This window comes from Falco peregrinus, chromosome 6, assembly GCF_023634155.1.
Source record: "Falco peregrinus isolate bFalPer1 chromosome 6, bFalPer1.pri, whole genome shotgun sequence".
Taxonomy (NCBI): domain Eukaryota; kingdom Metazoa; phylum Chordata; class Aves; order Falconiformes; family Falconidae; genus Falco; species Falco peregrinus.
Genome location: NC_073726.1, coordinates 71,641,679 through 71,655,718, shown reverse-complemented (window position 1 = coordinate 71,655,718; position 14,040 = coordinate 71,641,679). Strand labels below are relative to the sequence as shown.

General features: G+C 38.9%; 1 protein-coding gene across 11 annotated transcripts in view; it reads left to right on the top strand.

Moving 5' to 3' along the window:
* EPS8 (epidermal growth factor receptor pathway substrate 8) overlaps nt 1-14,040 on the top strand; it is a 141,070-nt gene that overhangs the window by 90,919 nt on the left and 36,111 nt on the right. For 10 of the 11 annotated variants that reach the window (XM_055807881.1, XM_027782818.2, XM_055807886.1 and 7 more), the window contains 7 exons: nt 1,592-1,642; nt 3,377-3,444; nt 5,380-5,541; nt 5,748-5,897; nt 8,176-8,258; nt 10,303-10,439; nt 13,870-13,943. In XM_055807881.1, coding sequence (XP_055663856.1) covers nt 1,592-1,642; nt 3,377-3,444; nt 5,380-5,541; nt 5,748-5,897; nt 8,176-8,258; nt 10,303-10,439; nt 13,870-13,943 — 725 coding nt within the window. The remainder of the gene's footprint in view (nt 1-1,591; nt 1,643-3,376; nt 3,445-5,379; nt 5,542-5,747; nt 5,898-8,175; nt 8,259-10,302; nt 10,440-13,869; nt 13,944-14,040) is intronic. The other variant, XM_055807887.1, reaches the window with a different exon arrangement.

Below are 14,040 nucleotides of genomic sequence, written 5' to 3'. Positions count from 1 at the left end.
TTTATACCAGGCAGCCAAAAACTCCATCTCCCGGGGAGCCTGGGTGCTTAGCAGCTGGATTGACCCTGTATGAGAAAGAGTATGTACTTTCTAACCATTGCATTGTAAAAGAGTGAAAAACAAAGGTTGAGGAAAAACCCTTCCAGAAGCAAGGGAAGAATTTTGCCTGATGCTAAGGTACTTATTAGAAGATATATTCTGAAAGGTGAATACTTTCAGGATGGAGCGGTTACCCGTAGTATCTACCTTAAGCTTCTCTATAGCAGTGTTAACATTCACAGCAGCTATAGGCTGCTGCTTAGCTCATCCAAAACCACGTAGAAGTTGCAGCACTGAGCAGTAATAAGAGCCTGTAGGTGCCCTCTTTTTTTTTTTTTTCGTTTGGTTTGGTTTGTAACTGCAACAAGACTTGGAAGCCTCCCCAGTTTTAGTTTGCATGCTTTACTGCAGAGTTTAGATTGCATCAGTTGCTTGAACTTCCAGAAAAGGGAGTTTCCAAGTCTGCATAAGTGACATACATTACATGGTGGTTTTTGGCAGAAGGACCTGTAGGATAACAAGAAGAGGTGGTCGATGCCCCAGGCCTGTCAGTATTTGAGGCACTTGGACAATGCCCTTAATAATGTGCTTTAACTTGTGGTCAGGCAGTTGGAATAGATGATCATTGTAGGTCCCTTCCAACAGAAACGTCCTGTCCTAAATGATAATTTCAATCTCTAGCAGGTTCTAACAATCATTCTGCCTGCATTAAAGATATAAATAGGTAAACAGGAATTGTTGCTGAACTCAGTATGGACTGTCAGTTGTGGTGACCTATCTTATTGTTTAGTAACACAAACAAACTTTTGCTAATTGGAATTTTTTTTTATGTTCTTCTTGCTATTCTGTTGTAATTAAGAACACAGAACTTGAGGTGTTCTCCTTGGCTCTCAAGTGCAGGCAACCACAGATTTTATTAGCACTCAGAAAGCTGTGTCTTACATAAACACTATTGTTCTCACCATGGCGTAGTGTGTTGAAAACCTTGCTATCATGTCTATTGTGAGTGTTGTGCTGCTCTCTGGAAGAGGATGTGTTAATCAGTGTACAAATAGTTTTGGATATCCTGTCTTAACAGAGGACAATTTCTGTGAAGCAGAGCAAGGAATCTCTTGCAAAACTTACTCTCAGTTTTTTAATTCCTTTAGAGCCTGTACATATGCCAGGATTTCTTTTGTTTATTTAAAACAACTCCAACTGTTACTGTTTGCAGGATTTATAAGTCTTACAGTGGATTAGTGGATTTAAAGTTTCTTATCCTTGTTTAATTTGATATCGTTAAAAAACCATATCTTTTTTTCACCTAAAAGAAAATAATAACAGTCAAAACTGAATATCTGAGGCATTGTTAATTGAAACAAGTGACTTTTCCTTTCTGTGTGTGTCTCTCTCTCTCTCTCTTTTAAAAAAGCATATATTCTTTCTTACTGGACAATGTTTTAACTATCATTTACAGTCCATAACAGAAAACTGTTAACTGATCCTCTTGGAGATGCAAATAATTATATGGGGTTTAACTAGATACTGCTTTTTAATTCCCTTGTTTTGTTAGGAACAGATGGACTTTACTTCTTCAGATCATCATCCAAACAAAAAAAGAAAGGTAGCAAATCAGACAGTACTGCTTTACTGACTGTTTTGTTGGGGTGTGCATGTGTGTGTCCATAGTCGTTAAAAAGAAAACAAGAAAAAACTTCAAGTAACATGCTGCAAAAGCAGAAATGGTAGTTACAGTTGAAATCAATGCAGGTCCCCTGCCCTGGGATTTCAGAATAGTGGATAATGAAAGTAAGACATCTATTTTGAAATATGCATGCACCTAGTTAAGAATTCTTATAATTCATGGTGTTCTTGAATTTGTCTGATTGTGCTGCACACTTCTCTTGCTAAAGCAAGCTGAGTAGCTGCTGTACAGGAGCAGGATGGCTTTGTTGCATGAGTGACGTTTGTCATCATGGGAGGGGAGATTTGAGCCAGTGAGATATTTCAGAAACTGTACTGCCTTTCATGAAAGTCACCGAGAACTGGAGAGATAATAGTGTGATTATAATAAAAGGTGACAAATACTTCTACAGGTGACATCTGAAAATGAGGGCACTGCTGTCTTTGTCAGCACCTGAAATCCCTGTATGAAGGAACCCTGGTCACAGAAGAGACCTTTACAGTGTGTCTTTTATGGTGTCCTCACTGGAGATCTCCATATGTGCTTGGTAGTAGTTAGCATCTTTTTATTTTGCAAAAAGTAACTTAACTTTCCTGTCAACAGAATCACACATGTTTACCACCAAGTATGATGAAACTGATGTATTTTGTATATACATCAGGTACTTTCCTTCCAAACAAAATCAAACTGCCTATTTTACTTAAGATCAGAAATCAGGTTACTTAATGAAATGGAGAGAAAAGACTTGCCTACTTGCGGAGTTTCCTTGGACCTCTCTTGGCCGTGTCACCTAGTGACTTTCTTCCTTAGACAAAGCTCCTGGTGTTCTGGATCAGGCACTTAAGGGGAGTATAGTGAAAAAAAAAGAAGAACCTGCCAAATGTTGCATTCAATTTTTTTTCCAAAGAAGTTGAAAAGTTTTCTTCAGTATTAATCTAAATTCGTTAATTTGTGATGTGGATGTGTGTCGTGTCTTCATCTTGCTTTTCCCCTTCCCTCCTCACCTGTTTTAATATTAACCTATTGTGCAGAGTAAAAGGCAAATTACAGTTCTGATTTTGCAGCGTTGTGTTTTGTTAGCTGAAAAATATTTCTGTTTAGAGATAGTTGGTGTGTCTGTCTTTTTTTTAAACTCCTTTCCATCCATATTTCTACATTAGTAATTCATCAAATTGAATAATTTAAGGAAAAATAAAGGCTAAGTCAGGTCTGTTTTGTGTGTGGCTTTGTTGTTTTGCAGATTTAACATGGGAATTTTATATATATCAAAAAATACTTTTGCTTTCAAAAGCATTCATACAAATACAGCGAGCCTGATGCTAGTTATCATATTGCTACCAAAGTGGCAAGCCTGTGATTTTAATAATCAGGCTTCCCAGTGAAGCTTTTTCAGTCAGAACACTGCTCCCTCCGGTGTCCTGACTCACTGTGATGAGATAAGTGGATTTGGTTTGCACTCACTGGTAACCGATCTGTTAATATCGTTGACAGAAGTATGATCCTTTTGCTGGGCTGTGTGGGGGTGAAGGTTTTTTGTGTCGAAATAGAGAAATTAACAGCAGCTCACCTTTTGTTTTGATATATACAACTAGTCTTAAGTGTCTCTGAGAAGTATTCAAAACAGCAGGATAAGAAGTTCAATGAATAATTATTCTTCCGTTTCCTCCCATCTAGAACAAAGGAAGAATTATGCACGAGACAGTGCCAGCAGCATATCTGAAACTTCGCAGTATCATGTAGAGGTGAGATGAAGAGTGATATACCAATTATAACTTTCGGTTACATGCAGTTATTTTTGCCTACATGATTATTGAGGATACATAATGCTTGAAGGCATATACATCTTCCCAAACATCCTACCAGCCTGAGGTCACTTCAGAATAGATTACACTGAAATGTCTCAGATTCTATAGCTTTGCCATAATGAGCTGAAATTTTGATGTAGAAGAATGTAAGCAAAGTTGTGTGTAGTTTGGCAAACGGACAGGACTTCTCAATGGGATATCAGTTCAATGTGTTATGCTACCCTGTCTCTGAACCTGGCTTGTTGCAAGGATGAGGCAGAGCTGAAAAACCCTGTGCTGTTGGCGAAGCACACTGGATGATATTTAAAATAAATACTTTGATCAGTTATAATCAGCAGAAGTGACAGAATATTCAGAAGGAGCTGAGCATTAACCCCTAAAAACCCCGGTTAGTCTACTGTGTAGTAATTAAACAAATATATTCTGTCTGCACAAATTCTTCCCCCAGTGTGAAGTCCAAAGTATGTTACTTCCTGTCTTAAGCTGCTTTGCAGAATTACTGCGTGCTGCTGTCATATTTTATCCAGGAGTGTTATATTTCAAATATTCAGCAAAGTAAGCCTGCGTGCCCATATGGAGCCTGTTAAGCACTTTTGGATGCAATGCTTCATTCTCTAGTCTTGCTTTGGCACAAACTTTCTTCCACTTATTTCTAACCACTGTCATGGGTTAAGTGCAGTCTTACAAATGCCATAGATTCTCAGCTCCTTTTTGCTGGGTTTTAAATTGGCTGTTAAATATGAGATCATATGCAGAGAAGTCTCAATTTCAAGGGCTTCTATCCTATGATCAGCTTGCAAATGAATATTGTGTTGCTTCTAATTGTCTGTCTGTTTTTCTTTGGTTTCTTCTTAACGGCTTTGGTACTGTACTGGCATAAAAATTAGTACTTGTATGTGGAGTCCAAGCATCCCTGTGAGCAGCCAGTAGAGAGTTTGTTTCACTTCTTTTATATACTTTGATTATATGCAGCTTATATCTACTCTCATCTGTCATTACTAAGTGGTGTTATCCTGTAAGAGAAGAAAGCACACTTAATTATCTTTTTTCTTCATTTTTAAAAGTTATTTAAAAGATAGATATGCAGGCATATATTAAAATTGGTTCTTCACTAAGCATGTGAAGCTGGATTTATGCCTGGACAAAATGAAATAATTCTATGGATTTCCTTGCATGGTTGGCATGTTGAAGGAGAAATTGTCAGAACCATGACAGGAAAGCCAGTTGACGTGATATCTGTGAGGTAGTATTTAATTTCTAGACCATTAATTGAATCTGGAGAATATTCCAAGTTGGTGGGGAGCAGAAGTAGTTAGTATACTACATTTTTACAGTGAGCCACATAAAAGAAGCGACTAGCCTGTCCATAAGGTATCCCAGTCAGATGCAAGCCCATTATGGCTGCCACCAGCATGCTAGCTGGCAGCTCTGGAAGAGGTGAGGACACTCCAGGTCAGAGTGGTGGTACATTGGCAGGGTGTTTCTGTGATGCTTCTGCTTACACTTTCTGGATGCAGCTTGCCAAGAGAGACAGGTTTTCACTCCTCAAGAAAGCTAATTAAATACTCAAGGGTTAATTCTAGCTTTGATACCTGAAAGATGTCAGAGTGTGCCTTCAAGGCTAACCATCTACTGTAGTGAGGAAATGACAGAGAATGACAAACAGTGAGTTACAAAAATCAGTTCATTTGAAATGACATTATGGACTAAACAACATCTCTTGTGGCTTGTTGGTAGGATCTGTCATATACAAAGGCACTTTTATTCACAAATAATTTGTATTGCTGTTTCCTGGCTATTTGAATATTGACACTGCCAAGCAATGGGGAAAACTGCAATTTTTTATTTTTAAATGTACATCCCATTCACTAGCACTTGACCACCTTTGTTCTGGACCGAAAAGAGGCAATGATTACAGTAGATGATGGAATAAGGAAGCTGAAATTGCTGGATGCCAAAGGCAAAGTCTGGACTCAAGACATGATTCTTCAAGTGGATGACAAAGCTGTCAGTTTGGTGGACTTGGAATCAAAGGTAAGATCTGTGAGTGGCAGTCTCATTTTCAGAGAGAGAGAGAAAAAGGGAACAGGCAGAAAAATGATGTGTGTGAGATTCAGTATTTTAATTAGCTTATTATCACTTTTCCTTTTTAACTCATGCAGCTTTGCAGCTTTTCTAAGATCAGGACACTGTATGATAAGGTGGTGTTTTGTGTTTGTTTTTATTTTCTCTTCCGGCAGAATGAACTGGAGAATTTTCCTTTAAGCACAATTCAGCATTGCCAAGCTGTGATGAATGCATGCAATTACAATTCGATTCTTGCATTAATATGTAAAGAACCGACCCAAGCCAAGCCCGATTTGCATCTTTTCCAGTGTGATGAGATTAAGGTAAGATAGTAATGGAGATCTGCTATGACTTATTTGAATAGGGGAATTTTATGAATTGGCAAATACAGTGGATAAAATCAAATGAGCTGATTCATAGAAAATAATTCTGTTCTTTTATTCTTATAAATATTCTTTAAGTTTAATGCACTTATGATATTGACACTACTTATAATATGTTAGTAAATGTACTGTAGTATGTCTTGCAAGAGAGTAGTCCAGTGTGTAAGCTGAATCCTTCAATGCATGTTCAGATATGTCATTACTGTAAATACTGATTCTTGGGCTCTGTAGCTGTTCATTTAGTCTTGCAATTGTGTAAAGCTCTAGAATATGGTTTGCATTCACACTTCTGAAGAAAATGGTGTAAAGCAGTTTGAATAATCTCAAATTTATTTTATACTCTGCAGATAACTCATCCAAGCTCTGAGTCTTACCTAGTCTTTCCCCTTTTTTCTGTTCTTTTTGTCACTGAACAATTAGACCTTGTCTATATTCTCACCTCTCTGCACCTCTGCTCTGCTGGAGAGGTAATGAAAAGGAAAATACTATTTGCAGGAGGGACAAAACAAGGAAAGAAATTTTTTATCTATCATTAAGATATGTCCTTCAAGTATAAATATTTTTTTAATGTATCCTGCAACACTTCTTTATTTCCAGGGTTTCAAATTTTAATTTCTTTTACTCTATGTAATTGGTATTGCTTTAACTCTAATTGATATTTTCACAGGGATTTTTAAATTCCTTTGTAGTGGTTTACATCATTGTCTTAAAACAACAGATTGCTAATCACACTGTGCAACCATTTTGAAATTAATATAGTGAGTGGTGTGAAGATGACTGGCTAGTTGTGTAATTCATTGCACAGAGTTTGCTGTTGCAATGGAAATGGGGATCCTGAGAGTAGTTCAGGTGGCATTATGTTAAATAATGCAGGGATCTTTTTTGAGGTCTGGTTGGACCCAGCTCTCCAAAGTGTAGAGGTGGTCTCTGTACTTCAGAGTTTCATCTTTTGAAGTTGTTCCTCTGTGTACAAATATACAGAGCATAACTTGGAAGTCCAGGATCCTCCTTTTCTTCAGAGTTATTGTTTGAGTCTGTGACCATACCCTAGGTTTTGTTCCTTACCCGTAGTTAGCTCTTGTCTTTTTCCTGCTTTTAAGTTACTATGAACCTCAGGAGCCTCTGCAATAAAAAGTTTAGTCAAAATCAATAATACTTGGGGCAGTCAGTGGTTTTAAAAAAATTGTTAAATAATAAATATCAAGAGTATGATTAATAGAGTTCTTATGGGTGTAAGTTTCTCAAATCCCCTTAAGTTTTTCTATTAATCTTTTAACCTTCATGTATCCCTTGTCCATATTCTGTAGTGCAATTCATTATAGCCTGGGAAGTCCCTTAAATCCCCTTGGATCCTAAATTCAACAGTCTTCTGGTCCCATCAGAAGATACATGCTTATCCCAAAAACTTACATACCTCTCCATGGTAAGGGTACCAAGAAAGACGTGGACCATTTAGAGTGAGCCAGACACTGACAGATTTGATCTTTGACAACTTGTGTAGGAAATGAATTTGTCAGCTGAAGACATGTAACAGAGCATTCTAAATCCTATGAGAATCCGTGACCTATTTAACGCAAGAGCAATTAAAATAATGCCTTAGACCTGCATCAAAATTTCACTTGTGGGCCACTGGTGGAAGCAGGCTGCAGTTATGGAGAGGCAGGAACATACAGATTAGGAAATGTTCTGAAAAATTAGTCTTCTGTTACATCAAAGAGAAATTGGAGGCTATTGTTATATCTTAAAGGAAACTGTATCACTAAGTTACTCTCCTAATGCTTTATGCTGCTACCGTCTGTAGTAGTTTTGCTGCTACTATCCATAGTAGAATTTTTTTTTTAATACTGTTTCTTTTCCCTAACATACTTGAGAGAAAAAAATTATGTACGCAGAGGGAAAAAATAGCTTATGTAGTAATGGTTGACTTGAGATAATTACAGCTGTTCAGACAAATTTGGTATCTAGATTATATGCTCATCTGATGATAATGCTGGAGTTTGGAACAGTGGCAAAAATACCAAGTCCCATACAATAGCATTGTGTGTTTTTTTGTTTTGTTTGTCTAAAATAGTTTATCCCAGAACTTTTAAATAAATGGGATTTGATAGAGTATTCTGGAATCTTAAGATGTCCTAAAAAAAGAGCATGTGGAGATGTTTATTTCATATACCTGGATAGTCTAGCTGATAACTGATGGATTCTGCTTTTGGCTCCTTAGGCTAGCTTTATTCATGAAGATATTGAAAGTGCAATCAGTGACAGCAAAAGTGGAAAACAAAAGAAGAGGCTTGAAACACTGAGGTAAAACCATAATTTCTTGGTAGTATATGGGATCATCAAATAGTGTTACAGCATTCAGAAGCTCAATTCAATTTGCTAGTTGACAATGTACTTCCAAACCCGAATGTTTTAACATTTAACATGCCTTGCTTTAACAATTATCTCATACTCTCTTGATTTATGGCATCACACTTACCTTTCCCAATCCTCGCTTAGTGATGGGAACAGCTGACATCAATACCACTTGCCAGGGAATAGCGTTGCATGCCTCAATTCTACATATGAGTCAAGTAGTTCAGAATTTAAATTAAAAACATATATGCCCCATAAAGTAAATAAGATTATGATAAAAGGTTTTGGGATCTAATGATATTAAGTAAAACAGCAAGTGAAGATTCAATAATCTTCCTGCCTGCCTGTTTAACGATGCGGAAGACTTCTTGTTTCCCTGGTAGTGAAAGCTTCTCTGCCAGTTGGAAAATGTGAGGGAAAAGAGTCAGTTGGGTTCAGAGAAGATCAATACAGAAATTAGAGGTAGCCAACAGAGGTGTAGAAACAAGGCCACAAATATTTTAGATACTGAATGGTAATGGTGATAGTTTGTTGAAAAATTAGTATGTAACTGCATCCTGATAGGATCTCTCGGTAACACTTAGTTTTGTGGTTCAGATAGAGAAGTCTCTGCTGGAGAAAAATCATTAACTTAAAATGTCACCATTATATGAATGAATTTATATTAGTCTTAGCTACCTGTTAAATTCTGATGCACAGCTTTTCAAGTTTTCCTAGAGTAATGTTCCTATAAGAACAAAACAAAAACTGAATTATGTCTAACTTTATCTGCAGGTTTAAAAATAAATTAGTAGACTTTACTGGCTGTGGGACTGTAACAAACAGGTATAAGCACAAAGAGGCAACCCAGAGGAACTCAAATGCATTGGATATGCTGAGAAACTAATGAGATTTAATTGGGAGAAGAATGTAGGTCAGTACATCTGCTGGGAAAAATAATCCAAGATATCAGTCTCTGAGAGCCGTGAGGCCAAGAGGTCATGAGCGCATGGCAGCTTAGTGCTGGTTACTAGCAGTTGTATCATGTACATGCTGGCATCGGATCACGGGGGAAGACCCTCCTGCCTGGCATTGCCTTCTCGAGTTGCTACAAGGTTATTGACACACAGAAGTGTGGGACATGTGGCGGTGAGTGCCCAGGAGACTGGAGGAAGGAAAAGTGAAGGAAACATCTTTTTTTTCAGTGTTCAAAGAACAAGTAACACTTTGCATTTGTGGTGGTGTTGCATGCTATCAATGAGATTCGATTATAAAGAGATGAATTTAAGGTGAAGATCTGGCATTTAAACAGGGGTGTGGGGAAGAGGTGGGGTATGTTTATGACAGGAGGAGTTGAGATGTCCTTGTTGGTTGGTATCAAACTGCAGAGTAACTTCAAACACATCTTTTCTTATGGTATTTAGAACTATGCTAAGAACTGGAAAACTGGAAAATTGCCGGTGGGAACATTGATACATTTGTATCAAGACAGGATGAACAGGGCACTGTTATAAAAAGGAGAATCAGCCAGTAAGTTTAATTGGGTTTGTTGATAGGGTTTTAAGAAACAGGTGGTTGACAACCTGTCAAATTTAGGGATAGATACTCAACTTGTGATGGTTGAAAGGTAACTTCTAAAGAAAACTTTCACATAAAGTGGAAGTCCAGCCAGTAAAATGTGTATGGTGGTAAAAGTGCCACCCACTAAAACCCAAGCTACTGAATTTACCTGTGTAAACTGGCAGGCCTGTAGACATCAAGTTATGTGGCACTGCTTGGGCATTTCCCATGTAGCCAGCTGAAGAAGATTTGCTAACACCATCATGGAGTGGGTTTCCTACTGTGTTTAACATATTTACATATCATGGTCTTGAGTACTGCTTATTTGGGAAATCCACAGTACGTTCAACAGTAGAAGAGGTCCTTGTGAGGCCTCCTTGACTTCTCTGATTAAGCACTAGAAAAGAGAACGTTTTCCCCTTCAAGTATCACTTGTGGGCTTCTCTTCCTCTAGAATGATATCCAAAGCTGACAGCGCCATCCCACCACCACCACAGGCACCGGCCCCTGTGCCACCAGGGACCATCACCCAAGTGGATGTGAGAAGCCGTGTGGCAGCATGGTCTGCATGGGCTGCTGAGCAGGGGGAGTGTGAGTATTTCTGGGAGCCCACTGCTGCGCAGCATGGTGGCAAACAGTTGTTCTGGGCAGTGCATTTTTGTGATGCTTGGTAATAACAAAAGTAGGCTAGTTTCATAAAAATTACGGTAATTGCATCCAGATACAGAAATGGTTGTACAAGGTCACCCCTCTGTCCTCGCTGAGAGCAGACAGGATCATTCTCCCAGCCTAGTCTGAAATGCCCCAAGCCACCAGTGCCTGATCTGGGGAATATGACCTGACTGTCATAATCAGACTTGTCATTTACTTGCACTTACCCATTTTCTGAATTTCTGTTCAGAGCTGCTTTTACTTGTGCTTAATTGAGTGGGGGTGTGGGCTACCAATTGTAACTTGGGCTTTTTTGTGAACATAGTAACATTCATAGTAACCAGTACTGCCCTAACTCTAGTAATTTAATGATGCTGTCCTCAGTAATAGGGAGAGCGTAGGCCAGATATTTCAGACAATTAAAAAATATAATCATGGATGAAAAAGTGACTAGAGATCAGCATTATTTATTTATTTTATATTTATCTTTATAATGGCCTGTATGGTTAAACTACCTTCTTTTTTTTTTAAAAAAAAAACTTTAACCAAGGAATGCTGTAGCATTTCTAATAGGTTTGGATATTTTTTTTTGTTTGGTGGTTTGTTTGTTTTGTTTTTTTTTTAAATCTAATGGAAAAATTTTTATTTTGATCAAATATCTTTGAAAAAATATTTTTTAGAAACAGTAAAGCTCCTTCTGTAAAACAGCCTGTATTAAGGTTAGACAGAGGCCTTTTTTGGTTGGTTTGTTTAGTTGTTTTTTTAATAATAGACACTAAAATTTTAGTTTTAGAAGTCATTAACCATGGAGTCTTTATTGTTTTTGGTTTATTAAACTATTATCTATATCACTCAACAAAATATACAACTATGCAAAGAAAACAACTAAAAATGTTCAGAGAAATCTGTAATGTTAAGAACTATTTCGTCTTTTTACCTACAGTATTACATTTATCTTGAATAAAGGCTAGTTTGTTCTTCTGCTTGTCTTCTTACTTCACGAAAGGTTCACTAGTTTGTTGAGTGTCTTGCCACACCACATGTGGATCGGAGTTGGAATCATAGAATGATTTGGTTTGGAAGAGACCTTAAAGATCATCTAGTTCCACCCCCCCTGCCATGGGCAGGGACACCTTCCACTAGACCAGGTTGCTCAAAGCCCCATCCAACCTGGCCTTGAGCGCTTCCAGGGATGGGGCACCCACAGCTTCTCTGGGCAACCTGTTCCAGTGCCTCAGCACCTCCACAGTAAAGAATTTCTTCCTTGTATTTAATCTAAATCTACCCTCTTTCAACTTAAAGCTATTCCCCCTTGTCCTATCACTACATGCCCTTGTAAAAAATCCCTCTCTGGCTTTTTTGTAGGCCCCCTTTAGGCACTGGAAGGTGCTATAAGGTCTCCCCGGAGCCTTCTCTTCTCCAGGCTGAACAACCCCAACTCTCTCAGCCTGTCTTCATAGGAGAGGTGCTCTAGCCCCCTGATCATCTTTGTGGCTCTCCTCTGGACTTGTTCCAACAGGTCCATGTCCTCCTTATGCTGGGGGCTTCAAAGCTGAATGCAGTACTCCAGGTGGGGTCTCACAAAAGTGCAGTAGAGGGGAATGATCCCCTCCCTCAGCCTGCTGGCCACGCTTCTTTTGATGCAGCCCAGGGTGCAGCTGGCTTTCTGGGCTGCAAGTGTACATTGCCATCTCATGCTGAACTTCTCATTCACCAACACCCCCAAATCTTTCTCCTTGGGGCTGCTCTCAATCCTTTCTCCTCCCAGCCTGTGTTTGTACTTGGGATTGCCCCGACACATGTGCAGGACCTTGTACTTGGTCTTGTTGAACTTCATGAGGTTCATGCAGACCCACCTCTCAGGCCTCTCAAAGTCCCTGTGGACGGCTTCCATTCCCTCCAGCATGTTGACCACACCACACAGCTTGGTGTTGTTGGCAAACTTGCTGAGGACGTCTCGATCACACTGTCCATGTCACAGACAAAGGTGTTAAACAGCACCAATCCAAATACTGACCCCTGAGGAAAGCCACTTGTCATCTCCACTCGGACATCAAGCTGTTGACTGCAACATATGACCATCCAGCCAATTTCTCATCTGCCAAGTGGTCCATTTGTCAAATCCCTGTCCTCCAATTTAGCAACAAGGATGTTGTGTGGGACAATGTCAGATACTTTGTACAAGTCCAGGTAGATGATGTCAATTGTTCTTCCCCCATACATCAACACTATAACCCTGTTGTACAAGGATACCAAATTTTTCAGTCATGATTTACCCTTAGTGAAGCTATGTTAGCTGTCACCAGTCACCTCTTTGTTTTCCATGTGCCTTAGCATAGTTTCCAGGAAGATCTGCTCCATGATCTTGCTGGGCACAGAGGTGAGACTGACTGGCCTGTGGTCCCCCGGGTCTTCTTTTTTTTCCGTTTCTAAAAATGGGGGTTATGTTTCCCCTTTTCCAGTCAGTGGGATCTTCACTGGACTGACACGACTTCTCAGATACGATGGACAGTGGCATGACTCTTTCATTCGCCAGTTCCCTCAGGACCCATGGGTGCATTCTGTCAGGTCCCATGGACCTGTGCACCTTCAAGTTCCTTAGATGGTCATGAAGCTGATTTTCTCCTGCATCTTCTCCTCATCTTCTTTATACTCCCATTCCCTGCCTTTGTCTTCTGTAACTTGGGCAATGTGGCAGTCCCTGCAGTTTCTTTTATTCCACTCATGTGGATCTTTTCTGAAATGTTTTTACTAAAATTCCACCCGTTAACAAACGCAATGCAGTACTTAGTGTGACTTAAAAATGCAACATTTACTGTTTCTCAAAATGTTAACCCTTGTTTTTGAATAAAAGTCACTGACTCTTCCATTGTTATTTGGAAGTACCAGTTCTGTCACATCATTACCTCCCATTTCTATGCTGCCAGACTTTGTATCCCTTTTTGCTAACTACCTTTTATATCAAAATTGTCTTCGAAGTCATGGCAACACTCTTTCTTGCTTCCTTTTGCTGGAGTAGCTTTCAGCATGTTTTGCAAAATGGAATGATTTCTCATTATGCTGTATTTATGATCTGCCACTTTCTGCTGTAATTTTTTGATTCAGACCCCAGTACCACATTTCTGTGGTTAATTTCATTTATGCAGCTAAGCTAAGGCAAGCACACACCTAAGCTTTTTTTGTGAGACTTGGCAGGCTCAGGAATTAGGTTGCAAGATAGTCAGATTGTGTGGAGCAAAGGGAATGGTACAAACAATTCTGTCCATCTTTTTCCTACACTAGTATCTTTTAAAGCATAAGCTGTATAGTAAGTGTTGGTTGCTAATTCTGTGTATATGGATATCTTATTCTCTTCTTCCCTTTTCTACAGTTGAAAAACATAGGCAATACCATGATCATGAAGAAACAGCAGAGATGATAGCAGCCAGGATTGACAGAGATGTTGTAAGTGAGAAGCTACAAGTGATACTGCTTAATGTCTCTGAAATTTAGGTAGACCTAAAAATAAATAGGTGGTAGCTCTTTTTCTTTTTCCTTAAAA